Raw genomic sequence first — 25,269 nt, 5'->3', positions numbered from 1 at the left:
ATATTTCATCAAGCACAAAGAATACATTGCCTTGTACCACTGTAATTTGAGCTCATGAAGTTGGGGGAACAGTCGTTTCAGAAGCGTTTTAAGTAAGGGAACTATAGTCATGATTCGCAGCCTGTATTACAACCCAGGCAAGCTTGCAGCCCTGGCCTCCCACCAAGTCAGGGATAATAAAAGCAAAGAAACAGCTCAGCTATTATTTACCTATTCCTTCTGAAGACAACTTTGAAAACATGCCATTATGAACTTACAGAAATTCTTTTCTAAGGACAAAGGCTTGTTGTTACTTAAAAAAAAAAAAAAAATTAAGATCACCAGGTTATTTCTAGTTCTTAACATGCCGGGGCTGGCCATGGAGAGCCAGGAGCAGGAGGAACGCCGCTCTTTGGGGAGGACCCCGCGGCTCTGCAGCTGGGGGAAATCAGTGCCCCAAAAGGCCACCCTCAACAGTGTCCAGGGCTCCCCTCCAGACAGGCTGAAGCCCAGCTGCCAGGTGACCTGTTCATGCCAGGACAGGCAGCCCAGAAGCTTGGGAAGGGCCATATTACTCAAACAGGTGGACATAAAAGTATCAGAAGGTCAGCCAAAAAAGTACGTCTTACATGTATGTGCATGTATGTACATGTATGGGCTTCATCTACAATTGTGTCCCAGTTTTTAATTAATTAGTAATGCTTTAATTAATAAGGCTTTGCTATAATACTAAAAGAATGATTTTATCAAACAGTAAAATAACACACTCAAACAATGCAATTGCATCTGACCGCATTTTAGCATTTTACTTCCTCTCCCTTCCCAAAAGCTGAGCAATCGGAATATCTGTAAATACGTTTGGGGGGATTTTACTTTTTTAAGATGACATTGTCCTTTTTTGACAAACAGTAACTTAGGGAGAAACAAGGAAAGGCCTGAGGTTGGGGACTTATTTTTATTTCCAGCTTCAGGCTCAACTCTCTCTGGCRGGCTAAGCAAAATCACACAGCACGCTACCCTGTAAATGGGAATAACACACACACAGGCTGCACCAGGCGAGGAGCGCTGAGCGGGTTACGTCACTAGATTCCCGTAAAAGCAGTGCTGAAGTTGGCAGTTRATACAGGTAAACAAATTTATTCACTTCCAGCTCGGCATCTCACTGCCCAGTCAAGAACACCACATGGGCAGGCTGAGACACTTAACTTTTTTTTTATCTTGCCTCTGAGAAGTGTTTTCTTTGAGCAGCACAGCCCTTTCTGTCCGTGCACGGCACAGCCCAACACCGAGCCCAAACAGGGCTTAGTCAGGAGCAGCCCAGGCCACAGCCTGCGTCCGGGATCTGTGGGCCTGGGATCACAGTGGGCTTTATCGCGACTTTTGAAAGAAAAAAAAACTATATAGAGGACAGAGGCTGTTGCTTCTGCCTTGTATAATAATTACTGTTCCATCCATAATTTACAAGCAGAAATAGTTTTTTATGTACTAATGTAAACTCTCTGGACAGCTGTACCCCTGTTTTACGTAGTGGCAGAAGCACCATGGTATTATGGGGCTTAACTCCCTTAATACACCTGCAGAAACATCAGCTTTTTCAAGAGTCATGTTATGACATGAATTATTCCACAAGCCTGCACCTAATTATCAGACTATTTTGATATATTTTATCTTTCATGTACAATGCCAAAGAAGTTCTTTAAAATATGTTCCATCTACTCAATCATTTAGAAAAGCCACTTTCTTATCTGGGACTTAGTTCTGAAATAACAGGAGTAAGTGGACCAGATTATTAAAAAAAAAAGGCAGCATGCCAGCAGCTACAGGATTGTCTTAAAGTACTTAATTCTGCCAGACAGAGCCAAGTAGCATCAAATCCTGATTTCTCCATAAGATTTTTTAAAAATATCCCCAGTAATGCCAGCACATAACCTTTTTACGTTAAGTGCTTTCACAGTACACAAGACCAGTCTGATCTACTGATCATACAAGGAACAAAGCAGACAGACACTGTTTCCAGGAAACAGCAAGACACTAAAAAAAGCCTTTTTATTGTTGATTTGGAATCAAAGTGATTACTGAGGCCTCTGCAACTTCCAGTGCAAGACTTACTGCACACAAGAGAGTTCATTTTGATAAGGCAAACAGGCAGCAGGTCATCACAGAGTTAACTCAATAAAACCGTAATTTTTACTTGGATAAGCTGACCTAGTTTTCCCAGACTCCTCTGTGAAAACAAAAAAAAGGAATTTGGACATTGGATGATGTCGGAAACGGACGCCAAGGGCTGGGTAAGGAACAGCCACCGCCTGCCTCAGGGCCGCTGTCTGAACTCAACACCTAGCTCWTAATTAGATGAGGCTGGTGTCCATGGTAAGCCCCCAGCTGACAGAAATGTACATTACAAATAACTATACCCAGCATAGCGTAAACCGGCACAACTAGCAGTTTCTACTCCCTCCTTGTCTCACTGATGCCAAGGACACAACTTTCATGGCCTTCAAAGGTGTGGGCCTGGGCCCTGAACTCATGTAGGCACAGAACCATTTTCGCCTTCAAATTAGGATGATCTTTTCCAAGATCATGGCAAGCGCCAGATGCAAGATGTACTTACAGAAGACTTTTTTTTTTTTATAAGAAGATCTTCGAGATGTTTTCCTGGGTTACATCCCTGATGGGTAGAACTGGCTGTAAACTGGGATTCCTAAATAAATAAATAAATAAATAAATATAAAAGCAAAGCTTTAGTCAGCTCATGAAAGAGTCCAAGAACGCTCATTTCCCTGCACAGCTGCAGGTCTCCTGCAGGCCCCAGGCTGACAGCAGACATGTTAGAGGGAGGTCTGCCAGGGCCTGGGATGTGCAGCCTGGAGCACAGGAACCAACAGGGCTCTCTCTCCCAGGCCTCCCTTGAAACTCATCCTGCGATCCTCCAAATCCCAACAAACCAAGCTGCCAACAAGTATGTGTTTTGGGATTCAACCAAATGCTGTTTTTTCAGCAGAAACTTTGTTGTGCTGGAACACTTCCAACCAGCTCAAGTTAAACAACTTGCCCAGAGTAAGTGTTCAATGAAGGGAAAACCTAAAAGTATGAGAGAAAAGAGGCCTGACTTCCCCCCTTTTCTAACCCATCAGGCAACATTAGATTAAATACTCATTAAAATAATAAACTCTTAAGAGCAGGATATCTAATGATTCCTCTTAATAGTGCCATTCTTCCTACATACTGGTTTCTTGGGAATATTGTTAAATTGTCCCTTACTGCAAGGCCATTAACCACTGGGTTATCTCCCCACCTCCTCCCCCTAGCCAAGAAAAAAGACCCCAAAACTCACAGGGTTTAGTACTGCATACCCTGTGGGAGGCAGTTAATGTATCTGTATGGCTTTGTATATGTTCATGCCTCACCATGCATAAATTGTAGTAGGAAAAATGTTTCTAATAAACATCTGAAATCGCTATAAGTGACCTAGAAAAGGGCAAGAAAAGTTGCCAAGGTTTTGACTCTCTCTTTAGGATGAGCATGATTTAAGCTCTCTGCATAATTCAAGAAATAAAATATTTCTTCTTATTCCCTTCTTTCCCTGTGTACTTTTCACTTTGTTATGAGAGTGGGTTGAACCTACRTGTTTTTTTTTTAATTTGTTCTCTCTTTTTCCACTTGCACTTCTTTTCAATTCAAAATAATTCTCTAAATGTTCTGATTTAGTAGCAGTGTTCACCTGAAGAGGGATCAATGGAAGAGAAAAAAGGGAGAAAAAAAAAGAAATATTTATATACTGAGCTTCTCTTCCAAATTACAGAAAGGGGCAAAGCAAGAATATTTCTTGGAGAAGGACGGGGTACCACAGAGGCTGTAGAAAGGCTTTTATGGACTAACAAGCCCCTTGCAACAGGGATCTGGACCACACAGGTTTGATCTGCCGCTTGAGCTCCTCAAGGGGATAATGAGATGGTGCAGCATGGTAGAACATGGACCAAACACCCACTGAGCTCTGCACTTCCTGCACCCACTTTCAGGTTTTGGGCTTATTGAGACACCTCGATTGGAAACAAGAGCACCCCAGCTCATTCTCTGCCCAACAGAGGCAGATCAGCATCTTTAGAGAGCASTGCAACTTCATTGCTCTCTAATACTCCATCTTCCAGTATCAACCATTCTTCTACAGCAAAAAAAATCCTTGATGAAATTTCAGAAATAGATGACACTTTCTGAGAAGCATTTCCCCTTTGTCTCACTACCAGAACCAAGACAAACAGTATTATTGATCAACTGAGAGAAATGCTATGGCAAGCAAAAGGGGAAGAAGCTGTTCCCTCCATAAGCTTGCAGGTAGGAGCAGCTCAGGCAGTGATGGTGCAGTGAGGATGCTGAGCACGCAAGGTGGAGCTGCTCACCGCCTAAGGATGCTCCTTTCCTGCCCACACTCTTCCTAGGCTTCCTCCACTGATGCCTCTCAGGTTACGAAAAGGCTAAAACCTGTGCAATGCCAACTTAAAGTCTTTTTAACATATAAACTTTCATGCTTTAGACAAAATATACACTTTATACTTAATATTTAAAACAATCAAAAATAAATTTCAATCCTTACTGTGTCACTAGGACATTCTTTGAAAGTACACAACTTATAAAAGTAAGCACTATGCTTTGTAAGAGCACATCACTTGTGGATTCTTTAAAACAAAATGCTGTTCCCATAAACTCCTGAATTCCAGACACTTGTCATTTTTCCAAAGTCGTATTACAATTTCCATAACACATGCGCAAATACAGTAAAAACCCTAATAAACTAATTGGAGTTAAAATAAGACAAAAAATAAAGAAAGACAAACTTTCTTCAGGATAAAGAACAACTACGGATTTGTAGCAGCATTCATTGTAACAAGGCTGAATGAAGGCTCCCACTCTGCGCTTTGATTCAAGATCCAATATAACTGTGGAATACAGTGGAAAAATCTGCTAATGATGGGAATAGGGGGAGACAGGTGAAAACAGTGTCTGTGGATTCACCAATGAGTCAAGGAACTATGATCCCTCTTTCTTTCAGCTGCACCGTGATCTCTTCACCAAAACTATCTGYTGCTGCCAAGCGAATAAAGCACATTTCTGCGCCAGAGACACAGTAACGTGGCATCCCTGAACCGTCTGATGAATTCTACACATGCCTATCATTAAAGAGAGAGCGCAGAGATGCCTCCGGCATCTTTAAAAAGCTTTTCCTTATCTTCCAATTATTCCATCTAGTATTTCTATTCTTAATGTTCCAATTTATCCTCATTTCTAAGTTCTCCCATTTACTTTAATGCTGTCTTCTCAGACTCTCAAGTTTTATGGTAAGAGTTTCCYAGGTTTAAATACACTAAATTTTGACTCTAAGAAAAAATTGAAGGTAGAGTATCAGCCTACTTAAGATGGTAAAAAACAAACAAACAAAAAAAGAWATCCCAAATGCAAAATGCATGACACTATGTGCTAGTAATCCTCCCTCCCACGAGACTAACACACTTTGTTAGTCTGTCATTTTAAGCAGTTTGTGAAGTCTTCTGTYAGACAATTCAACTTCATTCATTAACTTGAAGGTGATGGCTTCATCCTGGAAAGGAGAGAGAACATGGATTTCTGAAATGTAACCCAATTTCCTAGCAGAAGCAAAAACAACCTGATGAAATACAGTTAYCAAAAGCACTTATCATACCCCAAGCAGAAGCATAAATAAACTAATCACAAAATGAGCTCCGTCAGCAAAATCTAATTTTCTGAGGAGTTTTTAAATTAACATTGCACTTGCTTAAAAGTTAAAAAAAAAAAAAAAAAGAGAGAGAGAGGGAGAAAGAAAGAAGGAAAAAAAGTAGGTCAGCATGTTTTCCTAGCATGTCTTTCTGACTCCATTAAAACTGTCTGTCAGATGACTAACCAAGCCTATAATCCAACTAAAAGCATGTTTGCTTTCTGTTGCACATTTGCCAGGGGAAAGGAAGAATTCCACTTAGCTTTAACTCTGAAATTTAGGTAAATGTCTTGAAAACTCAGGGAATTTCCTCACATTTATTTACCAAATCCACTTATATCAGCAATAAGCAACTAGTTATGGATTTATGACACTGAGAAACAATCCCACAGACAATTAAATGCCTATCAGCCTTAGGCACTGCCCATAGCACTTTTAGCTACAACTTTCTAAAGTCAGTTTCAGAACTTTCTTTGCATGATTGACAAACTTTTCATAAGATCTAGAAYTAAAAATTGAGAGTTTTCATAAATATGCAAACATGCAAACAAGTACTGGAATAAAGTGAGATGGGGCAAAGCTCTTTCAGTTAATTTTGGCTAGGCTAAGGGAAATTAATATTCACAATGTCTTATGATCTTTCYTATTATTTGTGCTAGTATTAGCAGAAAAGTGTTATTTTAGTTAGGATAGAAACAGAGTTCTTGCTAGTGTTTATATGCTGTTCAACTTTAAAAAATCCTGTACACTTTCCACGTGAAAGCTAAAGAACCAGAGATTAACTGTTCCAATGTACTTTAAATCGAGCATGTGATACAGAGTCAAACTACAAACAAATTGAGGTTATTTTTAGAGCACAGTCCTAAGGCTAGCATCCCAGCAGGAGGAGCTGCAAAGTGTCAGCTGGCTTATTGCAGGCACGGCAATGGAAAACTCCCTCTGCTACAACAACTCAYGCAGTGCACGAAAGAAAGTCATCAGGGAGTGACAGCAGCAGAGGAAAATCCATGGTCTCTTCTACTTATGTACAGACCCTCTTAAACAGTCTTTGAGAGACTATTGGTTGCTGAGAGGCTGCTTTTTATCTTCCACACCACCAGCACAGGAGTTACTCTCCACAGAGGAAACCAGTGTGGGCTTCATTTCTTTGCCTTCTGCAGAGAGACCTATCGCACACAAGACCATCCCCAGCAAAGTGATCACCAGGAAAACAATGAAATAATTATGCTTGCAGATATAATTTGTCAGGAAGCTGCATGCATGCTCACATATGTTTCTTGAAAGTGGAAGGACCAAATACACATCTCTGACAGCGAGTCCTTCAGGCACTTTTGCAGTGCTACAGTTCAGACTTCCCAGAACTCTTGGGAACAATTTACTGTGTTTCTCATGAACCTTGGCTACTCTAGATAACATTTTCAGGTTGGCCTGACAACCAAATAAGCCATGTTTAGTGTCAAGGCCCAGAATACAGGATCTTGGTTGTTCCCAGACTGATATTTATCTCATCTATATTTCTCTATCCTTTGAATTCTATATCCCAAAATAAAGAGCAGTGCAAAGGAAAAAAAAAAAGCACAATAATAGCCAGCAGAGAAACCACAGAGCCCCAGTAGAAAGTACCACTGCCTGGCACAATGGCAATTAGGAGAAAGAGATGCATCAAAGATGCCACATGCCCCTGAATAAGAAAATGATCCAAGTCAGGAATACGAAGCAGTGAATTGAGTGTTTAAAGAAAGAATAGAAGCACTGAAACAAAGCTTCTGAGGTCATGGGATTGGGGTCTAAGCAGTTATGTCTGCATGAGCAAGCAAGCATGGTCTCAACCCTGTGCTGCCRGCCGAGCGCACAGAGCGGATGGGACGGGCTCCCTCCAGATCTCCCGTCTGCTCCTGCAGCAGCGGCGCCTGGTGCAGCACCGGGCGCAAAGGACAAGCCACCGGTTTTCTGGCTGTGAAAGCAGCAGGGATACTACACTCTGACAGAAGTAAGGCTATCTGTAATGGCAACAGGAACGCAYAGAGGCAGTTTCTTTATAAACATGAACCAGAATAATGCTAAAAAAAGAAACACCCTTCCYCAACCAAAGGACAGAACAAGAAATAACAGAAAGGGCCATAGAAACGATTGGATCCATGTTAAGAAGCTGCTTTGCAAGAGACATCCACACCTAATACCTTTTAGTTGGAAGCTGACTTAAAAAAAGAACATGAAACAGTACCACCAAAAAAACACCCCTAAGCCCACAAGAGTATGACATGGAAAAATTTGAAGCTCCATCTGTTGAAGTATCCCTTTCTAACTGTCCTCAAAAAAGAGCTGAACTTCCAGGGTAGGTGGCCTGTGGCTAGACAGCAACAGACACCTTAAGTGCTAGTATCAACAGCCAGACTTTTAGCCAGTCTGTGGACTCGGATCAAGTGTGCTCCCTTTAAAATAAGAAAAGGTTCCATCAAGTCATGGGACTTCGATAAAGCCACTGAATAGTAACATGTACTTCACTTGAGTGTACTGCAGATTTAAGCCCTTGTTGCTCTGCAGAAATTAGACTGTATGCGCTTTAAACTTGGCACTAGTTATCTCTGAGTTTCACCTATATTGGAAGAAAAGTTATTCATACAAGAACCCCGTATCACTCAAATGAATTTATTCCATAGGACAAGATCAAAAGGCCTTCAGAAAGTCCAGAACTTCATAATATCTTATTGCCACTTTTTCTTTTCTTAAACTGCATCTGTTTTCAAGTCATATTGGACACTGCAGTGAAAATTGGTTAGCGTAATAACTTTGGAAGTGTCGCCGTTTTAATAAAACACCTTGTTAAACAAAACATAAGACAGACACATATTCATAGTCATTGAGGATTAGGATTTACGGATGCAGACGAAGGCTGTGGAGAGCGCCAGCCGTCGGGCGACTTCTGCAGGTGCCCATGTTGTCATAGAGACAGCAGAGAGCACCGGCAAGTTCACCACGCAGACTATACCTTAGTGAATACGTCTTAATGTAACTTCCAGCTGAGGACATGTAATCAATCTCTGTACGAGCTTATTGAAGGAATTCCCTTTATGCCTACTCAGTCTTCAAGAGCCCCAAATGAGGGAAAAGATGTAAAATATATATTTTTAAAAGCATTAAAGACAAGACAAAGCCTAGTGCATCCTTTGTATTAAAGGAGAAAACAGAAAAGATAGCTTTCATTTGAACAAGAAATGATGCAAAACATTAAAAACCTATTAAAGGCATTTAGTTTAAAAAAAAAAAAAAGATAGAGCAATTCCAGAGCATCCAGGCAAGGTTGGCCACATGCAGCAGCGTCTCCCTGTTTCCCAGAGACCTCTGTCACTGTGCTGCTGCTCTGCTCCCAGCTCTCCTGCACTCCACGCCCGCCGCATATCACCTYGCTCCTCCTTATGCTAGGAAATACAAACAGGAGTTTCCCTGTCCCTTCATCTCTTACTTCCCRGCACCTCCCGGCCAGCTGGTGCACAAGCACCTGTTTATTTTGCCAGGGTGCAGCAGAACCCTCCAGCCCTCTGCCAGTCCCCGGCTTCCACAACTGTGGGCTTCCTACTCAAGAAAAAAAGGCAGGTGTTGCAGCACTGGTGTATTCTGGTTTGAAGTTACAATTATTTATCACATCACATCACTCCTGAAAGGCCATGGACAGAAGAAGAACAGAACCTCAGGACTCAGTTCATACCTCTCCCCAGCATTTTAGGATCTAAAGATCAGACTAATTACCAAATCATTGTGACTTGAGCAAGGTTCACAAATCACACTGTGCTTGAGGAATTAGGAGACGATTTACTTAGCTGCATCATGAAAGGTGCCAATAAATTGTTCAGCTGGAGAGTTAACATAATAAAAAAAAATCATTTTTTATGTTATTTTCTTTAGCAGTTTATTAATTGCTGCCTGAAATACTTTTCTGAAACACAACGAGCTGCAAATGAATTCATGGGCTATTAATCTGCTGTACATGGCACTGGAGGGAAAGCTCATTAGGTGAGTTGATGCAATTACTGCTATTACACAACCATCTTCACAGAACATAGAGTAAATTATGAATAATAACATTCAATCTAAGTTTCCCCTTTAAACATTAAAGCTAGCAAGTGAAAGCCATGCAAAATCAGGAGGAAAGGCTAAAACACAGAAGAGGCAGATCTCAAAAGGGGGAAAAAAATCTGCTTCTTTGAAGACACCAAGCCATTGCAAAAGCAAAAGATGTTTATTTAACCATGGGAAACACTGTGCAACAAGTAGAACTCAGTTCTTTACAACAGTATTTTAATTGTATATAAATCATTTTCAGCCACCCAGCATAACAAAGTGTGCATTATCTCTGGCAAAGGACAGACTGACCTTAGACCACTGTGTTTTTGTAGCAGGCAGACCCTTTCTGTTGGCTTTGCTCTCTTAAAAWAACTTCCAGTCAGTGTTTGGCCTTAACTTTTAAAAGTTTCTGATTTCTCAGGCTGAAAAAATAAATACAATCCTTCCTATTCAATCAGAAACTGGAAAAAAGAACTTAATGAACAAGACTAAAAATTGTGATCTGTGAATTTTGATTGCTGTTTCYCTGCTATCTGTATACTCAAATTCTTAATTTCATTGGAATTTTCACATTCAGTTGGAATTTTTCACCTTCACAACACAAGCTCTCCCAGCTCCTGTAAGAAGGGTCATCATCTTCACTTATCAATACAGGAAAACTAGTCTAATCATCTTGTAACTTTTACTGAGCGGAATCAGTCCCAAAGCAGAATTCATGGTTTTGTGATTTCCATGCCAGTATTTAGATGACGTCTCTCAAGGAACCCACAAGAGTCAGCAGACAAGGTAACTACTTCGGAATTTTTGACCAAGCCCCTAGCGACTACGTGGTATTTAGGCATCTAGTTAAAAATCTAGCCCATAGCAAAGCAGAAACAACTCTTAAATCCAATACTTACTGCCGGTTAGAAAGAATTAAACATACTTAAACTCTGAGTAAAAGCATCCAAACAAAGATTTCATGGGTTATAATTAACTTGCTTCAAAAACACATTGTTAGTGGATCTGGATGAACCTTCCCAAATGCAGCTATGGAGATTAGCCCTCTAGTTAACAAATCATTGGAGATAGAATCTCACTTCAATAAGAAGACTGAAAGAATATGAATAGAATATAAAATTGCAATATAATACAAAAACACAAACATAATTCTTTAAGTAGATGTTTCCTGGTTGCCAATTTAAACCAGAAATAAAATAAGTATTCATCCTATTGTTCAGTAGCAGAATTTAATCCTATGTTCTAAGAAGCATGAACATTTAAATATTATAAGACTTTGAAGTCTGTGATGAAAAGTAACAGACATTTCTGTGCAGGTTAAAAATAAAAACAAACAAACAAACAAAAAAATTCTCCTCTTCATGGTAATTCCCCTGCATTCCCTCCTTCCCTCCTCCAGGGAGGTTAATTGTAAGCAGATTTACAAATCCGAACATTGCTTCAGTGCACTGAAGCAATCTGGAACAATAATTCTGTGCCTTTATAAACATAATTTGGCTCTGCCAGGGCTCACTGCAGATGAAGTTCATGCCAGTAGAGAGGGCTTTTCTGCATCACACCGCGGTACTGGGACCGGGTGTGCATCTGGAGGGGCACCTGACAGACCACCAAGCACGGCTACAGCCTTTGCAGGCTGCGGGTTTTACAAAAGCGGATGGAGGTGAGAGATCTGCCAGGCCAGGCCGAGCAGTTGTGGCTGAAGGAAGCTCCATTTCTCCCCCCTTGTACCCTGCAACAAATCCAGGGTTTAAGTTTTATTTAAGGGTAGATTTCATCCTACAAAGTGTATGTTCCAGCATCCTGCTTGAAAGAGCCCATTGTGTTTCAGGGTTTTGCCCTGATTCCTGCCTGCTCCCTTGATTGTGCCAGGCGCCGCAGTTGCATGCGCGACCCTGCGCGAGCTCCGGAGACGCAGGATCCACGCGTACAGACACAGTGCGCGTCCTCCCCGCACTGGGGTCGGCCGGGGATGAAACTTCAACAGCAGCTCAGGGATCACATATCAGAAGGGCAAAGGCGAGTTTCCTAATGAGACGCTCGCAGCCTCAGTAGCCATCCCACTTCAGCAGCACCAAAAAAAAAAAAAAAAAAAAAAAAAAAAAAATCCTATGTGATCGTAATTTGTCTCTACATGTTCATAAAAAAATTAAGAGGCTGAAGTGGGGGGGGATGGAAAGGAGAGAAATGTTGTGGAACAGGGATCAGAGCCTCAGCTGCACCTACAACTCCTGCATTAGTTTCCATGCACCCGCATATGAACCTACTTGGGCCAGTCGCACAGTAACCCCCGAACGCGGTGCTAGGGAGGGGTTGGCTCTGGGGTGTTACACCGTGAGCTGCAGCTCGCCCTGCAGGGATGCAAGCTCAGGAGGTGGGAGAGCTGAGGGATCAGACAGCAAGGCTTTATTTGAAGCTCTGTTTTCGCCCTGTGGTCAGATGACAAGGCAGTCATCGACAGGCCAGCTCCATTCCCCTCACACCCCTTGTCTTGTCTATTTAGAGCACAAACTTTTTGCAAGAGCAGCTACACAACGAGAGCCAGGTCCTGCGCCAGTGGGATCCCGTTTCAGCTGGGTCCTGTAGATACTATCACAATACAAACAGCTCCATTGCTGCCCTGGAGGCAGCCTTCTTACTGACCTCGCTCTATCAGATCTGGGGACTACAATGGGGCAGGAGATACCTCGTTTTCCTTAAACGAACAAAACAGCCCGTAAAGAAATGCAAATTTGGTGCATTCCTTCATCATCTCACTTCATTCGCTATGACAAGATAAAAGCATACAAGAAATGCTGAGTATCTCTTCATCTCTTACAACATGCTGTATCTCCATCTTTAAAATCTTACTTATTGCATTGGTTAGGCAGTCATTTCTGATCTTAGATAGTTTATGTGCAACTCTCATTCAACTCAAAAGGAGTTGCATATTTGAGTATGTATGCATGCCCTTTAAAGGCAGAACAGATAACATGACTGTAGAATTTAAGCACAGATTATTCTGGATACTGAAATCCTGTATTTACTCCTCCTTAGCTATTGGGAACAGACCTTGGGGTTCCTATTTGCAGTTGTCCATCATGATTAACTTCCCCATTTGGGACTGGTTTAGACATTGTAGGCTTGTTTTCCTGTTAGACTCTTCTGATACCTTGCAGTATGAAAGCCATGAACAAAGGACAGAAAAAGGTATCAGAGTTGTAAGAAGACAGAAAAAAAAAAAGTGTGAATAAGTTACTTATTTAGAGAAACTCTATCTCCTAAAAAGCCCACTAATAAATGTTCCTTAGTTTACATAACCTTCTAAAGAAGTACTCTTGAAACCTGGAGACATGTATGTAAGAAGGCCAGATTAGAAAAGAGTTTTTCAAACCTTTTAGAGTTGAAAAGTTCCTGTTTATGAAGAGATAACACAGAACCATCTCAGCCTTAGTTTTTAAACCCAGAGGACAAGACACTCTGCTTTCAAACTGATGACATTTAAAATCTCTGTTCCACTGCAAAAACCTTCTGCAGAAATGCAGCCAGAGATCATCCTTCACTTCTCCCCAGTATCTTTTCTGCTTCTTCTCCAACCTACTATCTCCCTTTTGGTGCCTAGAGTGGTTTGAGATAAAGGCAACTGTCAAAGGGCAGTTTCACTCTCTGTTCACCCTAAGAAACACACAGAGCTTAATTCTCGCATGGGACAATTCTGGCAAAGCTCCAGATACCCTATGAGAGGAAAGAGAACAATATACAACCTAAAAAGAGGTAAATTTTTATACTTTACCCTAACTAACTTTGGTTAACATGTTAGTAATACTGCCGGTATTTCAAAAACCTACTCTGATGCAGTATTACAGCATTTAAGAGGATTATTATTTCACATCAGCAGTAAAATCCTGGATGTCAAGCCTGTTTCATTAACCACAACTTCTGATTTCCATGAGGAGGGGTTGGAAACTCTGCAAAGGGGTCCTAAAGATAAAGGTAGCTCTTTCTCTTTCCCCTCAACACTTTCCCTCTGAGAGGGGAAGAAGTGGTGCGTGGGAGAGAGAAAAAAGATGCAATTAGTACAGACCGGTGTGACTTTGGAACCTGTTCTGCTCTTGCCCAAGTACAGAAAAATTAACTACTGGGAAGTTTCATGCAATTTTGGAAAGAGAAATGCTTATGGCTGAACTGTGAGTTAAATATGTTCTTGTCTTAACTGTCTCATCAGTGTTAAAATTCTTTCTCTGGTCTTAAGTCTTCTTAAAGAAGTTCTGTAGGTGAATTAAGTAAAGAGAGTGGTGTTGGGTAATTTTTTGCTTCTCATGTACACACTGCAAATTTCTGTGATRTTTATTATTGGAATTGACCTACTGAAATCAGGAAGGTCATTGATAAAGTAAAAATCCCACAACAATCAAATATATCACTACATGAAAGGATTTTGTTTTTTACTGCTATCAAGCCAATCAAAATAAACTAAAAAAACCTTTTTAGAAGAGATCCCCCTGGAGATTTGAGAAAGACTTCTTTCTGCTAAGTTTTCATGCTTGAAAGGGATATAAGTTAACAACAAAAAGAGAAAAATAACAAATTTCTATCTAAATTTTTTTAAAAAGTTAATTTCAACGGCAATGCAAAGACTTCTAGAAAAGAAGGTAGAGGAAAAAAATCCATTATTTTTCTCTGTTTTGTACATGTAGCAATACTTTACATATAGTCAGATTTGCTCTGTAGGTTTAAGAGGGAATTTCACCTTTCAGAGAGGTTCCAACTAGTCAGAACAGAAGACTTAAGGCTGCCATTCCATCAGCTTTTTAAAATGCCATAAACTGGTATTTTGAGCAGCCGGGTCACAAATTTGACGAGGGAACTAACACAGAAACCCCTCTCCTCCCTCTTGCCAGCACAGCTCAGGCCGGTCCCCAGGCGGCTGCCCGGGCATCTGCACATGGGCATTCACAGGAAAGGGACTGAAATGTCAAAAGGGCTTAACAAGAAGGTGCTGTCTCCTTACACCCCTGCCCAAGATGCCCTTTCATAAGGGAAAGCATCTGGTGATAATCCAGTCTTAAAGCAGGTAGTTGTGGCTGTGCTCTTTTAAATTTGAGCAGGTTAATGAACATCCACTTAAAATAATTATAAATAATTAAACTAGGAAAAAAACTGGCAAAAGTACCTACTTACAAGTTCTCACATCCACCCGGGCTGGCCAGGTTGCACATGCATCATGTTACGCTAGAAATTGTTAAATGATGGCATTTAGGCTGCAAAGTTAAGGGCTCAGAAGTCAGTAAAGAACAGGTCTGAAGTTGCGTGCAAAAGTCAAATTCATTTCGGACATACGAATGCAGACACTGGCTTCAATTACATAATCACATAATATTTTCTTCCCTTGGGACTGCCATCTACACAAAGGATATGACAAACAATAAATTGTTTCTGAAGACAACTTACATTCTTTGGACATTCCCACTTCAAAGCACTTCTGTAGTCTGCAGTACTGGCAGCGATTTCGAGTAACTTTATTGATAACACAGTTTTTCTCTCTATGACATGTGTAAACCATGTTCTTCTGGATACTCCTGCGGAAAAAGCCCTGAAATCAAGAAAAAAAGAAATCAAATAAACCTTTGAGCTTCCCATAACCCTTATAGACAAGTACTAACATTGCCTTAAAATAGCAAAATAAATCCAACATTATGATTGAAGTAGGGAAACTTTAAAGACTCAGGCTTAGTATAATTTAATATTGTTTTTCTGCAACATAAGACTCATCTCTTAAATAAAAGCTAATTAAATAATGCAACCTAAAGCCAAAATAAACAAAACTAGAACTAGTAACAGCATTCAGGAAATGAAGTCCTAGATTTTTACATAAGGGCTCAAATAAAAATGGTTTGGGCTTATGTATTTAGTAATGAGCTAGGTAAACAGCAGCCTTCCAGACTGATCCCCTTGGAAGTCAAACACTCATCCAAGAAGCAATGGTTTCCCTCAGCTTAAAGGTCCCCTCGATTTTGGTTGATGCCGAGATTCTCTAGTTTGAATGCTGCACATAAAAATGAAATAATTGGAAACCCAGTTATTTTAGTAGTTAGAACTCCTACAGCAATAAATTCAGCTTCTGTGGGTGGAAGAGTTCCACATCAGCTGAGTTTTGAACTTGTAAACCCTGCCAATTACAGTATTTTTCTTATTCAGACACAGCTGTGAAAATAATCATGTAGCTAGAATGATCCTGAACAGAAATTAAAGAAACAACTAAAAGTCTGGTTCATACTTAAGGAACATCGTTTTTCTCCCTTTTACTCGCCATAGGAGGAATCCAATCAAATGTTCATAAACGGCAAGGTTAGTTGGCACAGGAAAAAAAGCAAAAACAAGTTAACTTCTTTATCTCCACTAAAACCCATGCTTTAGATAATATCATATAATAATGAAGAAGAAAGGAGGATTACTTTAAGCATTTTAGAGATCAATCCACAGATACGCAGTGAAAGTATTTCTGTGACAGACATTTGGAAATTTGACAGCGCTACTTAACCTTCTCACTCAGGTTTTGAGCATCATTTCAGCAAGCACCGGGGTCAAATTTCAGTCAACATCATAGCATTATGGAAGGATACTTGGCAATTTAATATTTGTTGGAGGGCTTGAGAGGTTGAAACTCTTCACCAAGCTGCATGTTTACGCCCTACAGGGAAGTGGTAAACTTAATCTCACAGATGATAGCTCTGTACCCACGATGCATTTGTCTAAAGATGTAATCATGGTAAGCTATAAAATAGGCTTTTTTAGAGATATGCAAGTAGTTCAAAAGCCCCAAACCCTATCATTCAGAGTTAACCAAGAGAGTTTCTGGCCATACAATCAGGGAGCGGTAGGGCAGGCACAGTCAGTAAGGGCTGCTCATAAATTCCTTGTACACCCAACATGCTATAGATGCTAATGTTATGAAAATACCTCAGATTCACTCAGAACCAAAAAATGCTTCTTTAATCACGTAACCCCGGCAATAGTTTTCCGCAGCTCTTGCACAGGCAAGCCTCATCCTGAGGTTAGCTTCTCTGATTTAGAAGATACTTAACATTATAATCAAAGTGGTAAATAAAAACTCTTTTCTTCTTTCTTTCTCTTAAGCTACTGGACCCAGGATAAATATTTAATGTCATTTATTTAGCCAATTAAAACCTTCTAAAGTTAGCAATAACACTGCTATTTTATATTCAACTCATTAATGCTGCTTGAATTTTTGCAGGAGAAAATATGGCAAGTGTGTAAATTTGTGTACTTGCTGAAAATTTGTAATACTATTCAGTTATTGCTTTCTTACTTTGATATTCCCATACACGTGGCTCTGTGAGAATTGTTGGTCATGCTAACCAGAACTGTTAGAAGTCTATGGCATCTATTTTATTTTATTTCAACAGGTAGAAGTTGCAAACTGTGCTGGCTCAGGAGTCACTGTGTGGCTTATTCAGGCGTCACTTTTCAGCCGGACACAGGTAGCAGGAGCCCAGCAGGTAACTTCCCCTTTGGTCATCCCAGTTTAACCCACTGCTGCATGTAAAGCAACACCCTTGGTCAGGCAGTAATGGATTTATACCCCAAACAGCAGCCCAACAAGCCAGTAAGCAAAACGGCCCAAACAAACAAAAACGACTGTCTCRTGCAACTGTCTCGCCTCGCTGAACAACTGGAGTGATTTAATAAAGATCAGCTCCCAAAGCCTCCTCATTGCCTGCACCCTCTCTGGGGCACTGGCTGCCAATCATCCATGCTTGAACAACTTCTAGTTTACTGAAACAGGCACTGCTCGAAATGAAATACGAACATCAAGTGTCACCCAATACAGAACACAGCAGGAACAACCTCCCCAAAATATACCTGTAGTGCACCAAAATATAACCCGTAGCTAATGGCACCCGTTGACTGATCATTTGTTCTGATATTTCGACACAGATTCTGTGATCCTTTTAACCTAGGGTGTAATTACAATCCATCAGGAAGGAAAGCAGAGAAGACGACCTCGGTCCTTAACATACAGACTTGCCCCTACAGCCAACCAGGAAAAGGAGACCCAACTTCTGAAGACAGCAAATACAAAGCATTCATGAACCCATTACTAATAGAAAGGGCTTAAGAAGAACAAATTTAGAAAAAGCAGATATCTAGATCTACATTGAGACAGTTCTTCCATGGGACTTCTTTCAACGGCCTAACCTCCCCAGGCAAAAGCCTATGTAGAATAAAATATATAGACTGGAATATTAATTGTGGAAGCTTAAACTGTTTTGCAAATTATTTTCCATCAGCTACGTTTGATTATCTATCTTTTTCTTCACAAAAGAGAATGAAAAATAAACTTGTTAATGTAAAAATATTCAGAGGAAAACAGGTATGATGTGGTCCTGCCCAAAACTAAGGACCTGTTTTCCAACTGTATATTAGTGCCTAGCTTTTAAGAAGTCTTCCGTAATACAGTAGTGGGATACTATTTTACTAACATTTGTGATGAACTGTTTTTAAAAGCTCAATAATACGGCACTGAAAAGACTTGATCTTAAATTTTCCTCCAGACAGACATTAGGAATAATGTCCAGATTCAACATGTTGTTTCTTTGCATATAAAGTCCAAAACAAAACCATCATCTGGTGAATAAGAGGCCGTTTTTCAAGTATAAGAGGGCAAATAGGATTTACATAGCTCTGTGGCTGGGTTTTGAGATCTGCCTCCACAAGCCTCACACAGCGCAGGAGAAGTTTCGGGTGGCATTACAGGTAGGGTCATGCCGAGGACTATTTCTCAAATCTAATGGTAGGCTCACAAAAATATTTGCTCACCAGGATGACCTATATGCCAGGTAATTGTTTGGAATTGTGCGGTTTCAACACGGTTACTTTTCTTTCCTTTAAATTTGTCTCATCTTAGACGACAGGTTTATAGTGATGGCCTGCTCACCATAAATACAAAGCAGACACGGCCCAGGCAACCGAAAGAGTGCACGCACTTCACCACGTCACACRTGCAACGAGCCCAAGGCCTCTGGGATGTGTGCAGAAGTAGTGATTTGCACACACCCCATAGGCAAACTCACCACCTATGATTAAAAGCAGTCATCTACCTCCAAACTGACAGAATTTGCTGTCTGCAGGGCTGCACTTCTGTACATACTCACGCTGCACAATAATAAAATCTAAACACAGCCATTCTTGAGCTTATCCCCGGTAGGCGGTATTTGACAGGCTTGTACTTGACCATGATTGTTCCTCATCCCCGAAGTATTTGACTTGTTACACCACCTAGGACATGATACATTGCCCGTGGCACAATGTCTCCCTGCTTGTCCCATTTTATAGACTATAGCAAGGGCAGGACGGAGACTAGACAGGACATGGTCTTTATTCCAGCTCAGGTATTTACTGTTCACTTGTCTTTTTGGTTACTACTGTCTCTGCAGCAAGGGGAAATATTGCAGAATATAGTGATGGGCAGAACTGGCATTTGCCTTCAGATTAAGCAGAAAAGCACATTTAAATCGTTTCAAGGTTGGGTTCCAAACAGCAGAACAGGTATAATACACAGGTAGAGCGCAATGGCCTTTTTATTGCTTTTGGCCAATATATCAACCCCTTTCTTAGGGGGCTAGCTTTCTTTGTCACACTGTGTTTATGGATCTAACACCTTCCTGTCAGCTCCTCACCAAGGAAAGATTTAGGCAGGAGGTAAACACTATGCAGCACTGCTTATATCCTTTTTTTTCCCTCTAGGTTCACTAAAGCAAAGCTAGAAACAAGCCAAAGCTTTCTCAAAGTGCTTTCTCATCTGTTCTCACAACCCTGAGAGTTTCCTCAAAAAACATGAAAAAAAATTTGAATGAATCTTAACTTTAAGAAGTTGCCAGGAATTTCAGAGACAGCAAACCACTACTGTTTATAAATTAATCAACTTAAAGTGGCTATTGGCTCTTGTTAGAAACTAATGGCAAACAAAGTTACTATTTGTTGTAATGCATTCACCTTGCAAGGAATTGAGTCTGCTGAGGTACTGAACATTTACATGAGTAATTTCTTATACAAATATTTTAACATCCTTTCCAAATTAACACCCTATCATGGCAGAAGAGACACCCCTGTGCCAAAAACAAGTGCAAATGATTTTTTGCGATTTAAAATGCATTATGTATCTAAAGAAAAAAACATACTGTGAAACATAAAACATTTCAGTGATACATATTTGGTTTTGATAGCACCTACAAAGTACTTGAATTTAAAGTAAAGGAAGCTGCTGAAGTCCTACAAAGRACAGTGGTTTGCTCTAATATTCCTTTTCTCTGCAACTTTTGAAATAAACACGTATCTCATGTTTTATTTTAGTGAAGACAAAGCTTTACAGAAGTCACACTTTTGAATTAATTCTCTCTTTTTAAGCTGCTTTTATCAGCCTCCTTCATACAAAACAGTTTGGGCAAACATTTCAATTTTTAATCCCATCTTTTCTGCGCTCCAAACCATGCCCCTCCCTGGCCCACCAATCTTGTTATCTTAATGGATGACAGATAGAATATCATTCCGACCATGCCACATTAGGCATCCTCATTTACCAAGTGCAGGGAAAAATGCTGAGTATAAATTATTCAGAAATCTATTGTATCAGCGTGTGTTCTCTGAGCATTCACCACTGGCAGAGCAGACAGATTATTTTTCACTTTTAATTGTGTTGGTATCTTATCTGCTGTGCTGAAAGCAGAGAGCAATACGTGAAACCGTATGTATCAAGCAGCAAGTAAAGCCAGTTTACTAAGTCTATTGGTTAAAACAAAACAACCTACTTAGTCAAAGTAACTTCAACACAATGCCAAAAAAACCCCACGTCATCCCACTTACCATTTACTTCTGTAGTATTTGTCTGTCACTGTGTCAAAAAATAAAGAGCTCTGTACAGAGCAGCAATGCTCACAGAGAATATTAAATGTATCAATAATATTTTGAACTCCATTATGTCACTGGTTATTTGAGTACAAAGGAAGTCATTATGAATAAGCCCTCAAAATAATGTTAAATGTTCAAGCTTATGAAGTCTACAAAATCGTTCACATCAACTGCTATGCTTAAATATCTGATAATCAATTCTCTCTTCTTCATTTTACAGCTGATTTTGGCAAGTCACATGATTTAAGGCTAACATTATGCATATCATGTGAAGAGAAGAATCATTTGGTCTTAGCAGCTTCTTAAAAATATTTTGCTAGCATAAGGTATGCCAAATCTTATCCACAGATGTAGCAGGCTTACAGGTTGAAAAATTGCACTGCAAGCCAGGGATAGGGTAATCAAAAGAAAAGGGCTATTGCTAGCTCAGTCTGTTTAAACAGCCTGCTCAGTTCATCTGGTTCAGCTTTGATTACCCCCAAATACAGTCAGCCATCTATGACTCCTGCAGATTTAGAGGCCATTCTTTGGTAAATTTGCAAATTAAGCTTCCCAGTGAAGTGTCTTGACACTACATCTCTAAAAGAAACAAAGGGGTAGGAAAGACTTTTCTGCAGTACAGTTTTATCAAGTCATTGATAAACTGCACTTTGAAGGCAAAAATAAGTAACAATAACAACTGAAAAGAAAATTCAGCCCACAGCATACCTACAACTTCTGCCATTAGCTGCACTCTGAAATAGGGACTGTGTAAATATGCACCTTTTTACAGAGCAAATCTGTTCATGATGCATAACCTCATTTCAGTCTACTTATTTTAGCCATAAGTAACCCTCTACCCCTGCTAACCCTGCAAAACTTACCCGGGTAAGATATGAAGGACTTGGGTCCTGCTCTCTCTGGAGCATCAGCAGAGACATTTAGGCTCTGACTGATGAGACCTGCACAAACTCACTTTGCTTATGTGTTTGGGGAACCACACAGGTGCATTCATGAACAAAACACGACCTGCAGTACTTTTGTTACAGCTGGCAACAGTCAAGGAATAATCAATCTCCAGTAGGATCTGCAAGCAGGTTAGGGCAGACAGAATAAAACTTTTAGCTGTTAACCAGGAATATCTGGTATAAAAGTAATTGACAACGTGCAACTCCACAACTGCAACTGCATAGAAAGGTTTATAAAAGATAGTAAAAAGATGCTATAAAATGGCTGCAGACAGAACATAAGACTCCGCAAATAACAAAAGCTGCAAAAGCAGCTAAGAGGAAACCAAAATGAGCATATTTGTAGTTGCACAGCACTTTTCCAAGATGCATGCCCTGACTGTCCTGCTTTGGAAATCATGGCTTTTGTAATAAATTAACTGTCCAACATCATGGCTGGAAACCACCGCCTGCACAAAATGGAAGCAGCTACAAGAGCAAGCAGAGGAAGGCTTATTGCCAGGAAGCACAGCAATTGTGCTGCTTACGTATGTCAGGGCAGGACGGTTGGATCTTTGCAAAATAAATGAATAAACACTGCTGAATGTCAACAGCTTGCAGAGAACACCTAGAGCATGTCAACTGTGGTGTAGAAGAGGGCTTGGACATCCAGCCTCTGTGTCATTCTGTGGTGGGAAGCCATCTGGGATTTTTTGTTGTTACTGTTATTGTCAGCAGGAAATCTCTGCTCGCCACTCACATTTCATCTCATCCAGCCATTTATTCTGCTATAGCCTTCCACAGCAGGAGGAAGAAAACAAAATTTGCGATTTAAAGCAGGGTTTTTTATCAACAGAACTCAAAACACTTTACAAAAGTAAGCAAGTGTTACCTCAAATCTCGCACAGAGGAATACAGACCTGTGGACCTAAGAGCAACCTGCTAAGGGTGTAAAATGGCTATTCTCTTTTTATTATTTTTATACAAATGGAAAAGCTTGTAAGGTTTTAGGGTTTCCTCATTTCTTAAAAAGAAAAAGCCCCAGTGGACAGAGATAGGCAGATGAGGAATTTGTCACCCCTCTCTAAGCTATCAAAGTGGGAATGCTCATCTGCAACTGCAAGAAACTCTCCAGTAAAGCCAGGGAAGGCCACACTTGATAAATCCTAATAGTTTTTAAGGTGAAGAGAGTCTTGTGGGCCTCAGAGGGAAAGGAAGAAATAATTTCAACAACACAGTTTGAAGGAAATTATTCACGGGGCTACTAACAGCAATTAACCTTTGGCCGCTGGTAAGGCAGAAATGAAACCCATTTTTCATAGCACCCTAGACTAACACATTTTCTGATTCCACAAAGCTTGGCTTGAACTTAAAAACATGCCCCAAATAGTCAAAACTATTCATTTTTTTCTGCAAGTTTGAAATACTATTTTTCTTGCCAGCTGGCAGAAAGGCAGCTACTGACTGAGTGATCTCCCCAACAGGAAAGGATGGAAAATGATTGCTACTTGCCATGAAGTTTCTGAGCTTCTTTCATTCAAATGCAATCTGCAGCAACCTGCTCCGGTAAGAGTATGATAGTATCCATAAGACCACACTTAGATTTCTCCACAACTTCGACTTTCACTGAACTCCTGACCTTTTTAGCAAACGTGTCAAAGTCTCCTGACAGAGCAGTCATCACCTTGAAACAATATGTGAGGAGAAAGAATGCTTGAGATTTTCTGCTGTTTCACTTCAGTAATATAAACCGAGAGGAAGAAGCTGGTATGCACTTCCATCTGCTTTCTTCAAATTAAAAAAAAAAAAAAAGGAAATGAAATGTACACAATTAAAAAGTTACAGTGAACCTCCTTTCACTAATGTCTATAGGATGATTTTTGGCCTGCTAGGAAACTCCAGATGGGAAGTGTAATGAATATAATTTAATATGACTAATAGGAGATCAAAGAAACATTTTTCCGAGTTGGAGAGCACTGAGATACTTCACATAGTTTAATGCAGAACACAGGAATGAGTTACTGCATTTTGCTATTTTTCTTATATTTTTGTTTATGCAAATCAATGCCCTTTAACCTAATTTGTGGAGGACCAGACCTATAACCCACTAAAACCATAAAATGTCAGTAAAATGGCAGTACAACTGGCTAGCACTTATYCAAAAGGCTATACATTGTTAACTGCTCATCATTTTCCTTTTTTTCCTCTTCTCCTATAGCACTTCAGGATTTATACCACCAATTAAGACAATAATGAGTGCCCCAGGCTGACCTCCCAGGAGCAAGAATTAATTAAGCGCAGTATTTCTTAGTAAAGAATGACACTTTTCCAAGCCATTTATGTAGCTGCTCTCTTGCATGGAAACACAGTATCAGGAAAGACTCTCAGAACTGTTATCCCCCAAATATATAACTCTTGTAAGTTTATGCTCTTAATTCAGAAGGTCTCTTTTTCATCCATTGCGGGTGGGGGACAATATTTCAGGGGTAATGTCACAAAAGACATACATAAGATTTTTTATTTTCCATAAAGAGAACTATGAAGAAAAGAAGCTGCACATGAGCTAGTCTAACAAAGCAGTAGTTCTCCCAGTAAAAACAAAAAATCCCCACTAAGCTGTACCCATGCAGTAACGTGCAGATTCCTACAGTACACAGGACAAGGGAAAGAGTCATGTTAGCTATGAAATTATCATACTGCAACTACTTCTCTAAGTCTCTCAAATTAGCCTYTCCATTTGGCTGCTGGCAGAGGTAGAAACATGTAAAGAGAAAAGGGCAAGCTCAAACAAGAACCTGTATGGGAGGCAGAAGGCATGCATACGTGCCGAGGAATTTCCCTGCGTGAGTAAGCTTTGCTTCCTCCTCCTCTTTCAAACTTAACCAAGGCGACACACAAAGTTCCCATACGTATTTGGCACTGCAATTATTTAACAGGAGAGAGACATGGGGACTTTCATACCTTGGCAGTCAATAAAAAACCCCTTGCACTTCCCTGCCATCTAAAATTTATAGACTTGCTAGTTTCTAGCCTACTATCAGTAACCAAATGTTTATAGCCCAACTGAAATAATAATGCAAACTATGCCACAAATATTTATGTATGCCTACARGCTGCCTGAATCACAAGTCCCCTTGCTCTAATAGCAAGACTTGCACAGCTTGTGTAGAGCCAGCTGTTTCCTCCTCTCTCTACAACAGCCCCAAAGTGCGCAGAGCGCCCCAGCCTGCCTTGCCCACCTGTGGGTGCTCACCTGTGGGTGCTCACCTGTGGGTGCTCACGGGGGTGAGCTGAATGAGCTACACCTGCCCCAGGCTCCCACCCCCTGCTTGCAGGGCAGGCCAAGAGCCGACCCATGCTGCGCTGCTTCCTAGCGCATGCGTATTCTTAAAAACTTGCCTGTTTTTATTGTGTTTATCCAACCCGAGAGGAATTTTAAAACATTCCCCAGTCTGCGATACACAAGAAGCTTTCGTGGAGGGATAAAGTGACGTACAAAAACAACACAGAAACAAACCCCAAATATTCCAAAGAAATGGCACATACATAAAAACTCCAAAATAAAGCAGATGTCTTGAGCATTATGCTTCCTGATAAGTTTTTCAGGCATCCATCTGAATGGCTCATCAGCATACATTCATTATCTCCCCATAAWTTTTTTTTTTTGCA

At 40.4% G+C, this 25,269-nt stretch overlaps 1 protein-coding gene across 5 annotated transcripts in view; it reads right to left on the bottom strand.

Annotated features, from left to right (window-relative positions):
• RARB (retinoic acid receptor beta) overlaps positions 1–25,269 on the bottom strand; it is a 194,150-nt gene that overhangs the window by 30,754 nt on the left and 138,127 nt on the right. For all 5 annotated transcript variants that reach the window (XM_026057299.1, XM_026057298.1, XM_026057301.1 and 2 more), the window contains one exon: positions 15,197–15,338. In XM_026057299.1, coding sequence (XP_025913084.1) covers positions 15,197–15,338 — 142 coding nt within the window. The remainder of the gene's footprint in view (positions 1–15,196; positions 15,339–25,269) is intronic.

Source organism: Apteryx rowi, unplaced genomic scaffold (genome assembly GCF_003343035.1).
Source record: "Apteryx rowi isolate R43461 unplaced genomic scaffold, aptRow1 scaffold_138, whole genome shotgun sequence".
NCBI classification, from domain to species: Eukaryota; Metazoa; Chordata; class Aves; order Apterygiformes; family Apterygidae; genus Apteryx; species Apteryx rowi.
The sequence above is the reverse complement of the archived record's forward strand: the minus strand, read 5'-3'. Positions and strand labels throughout refer to the sequence as shown.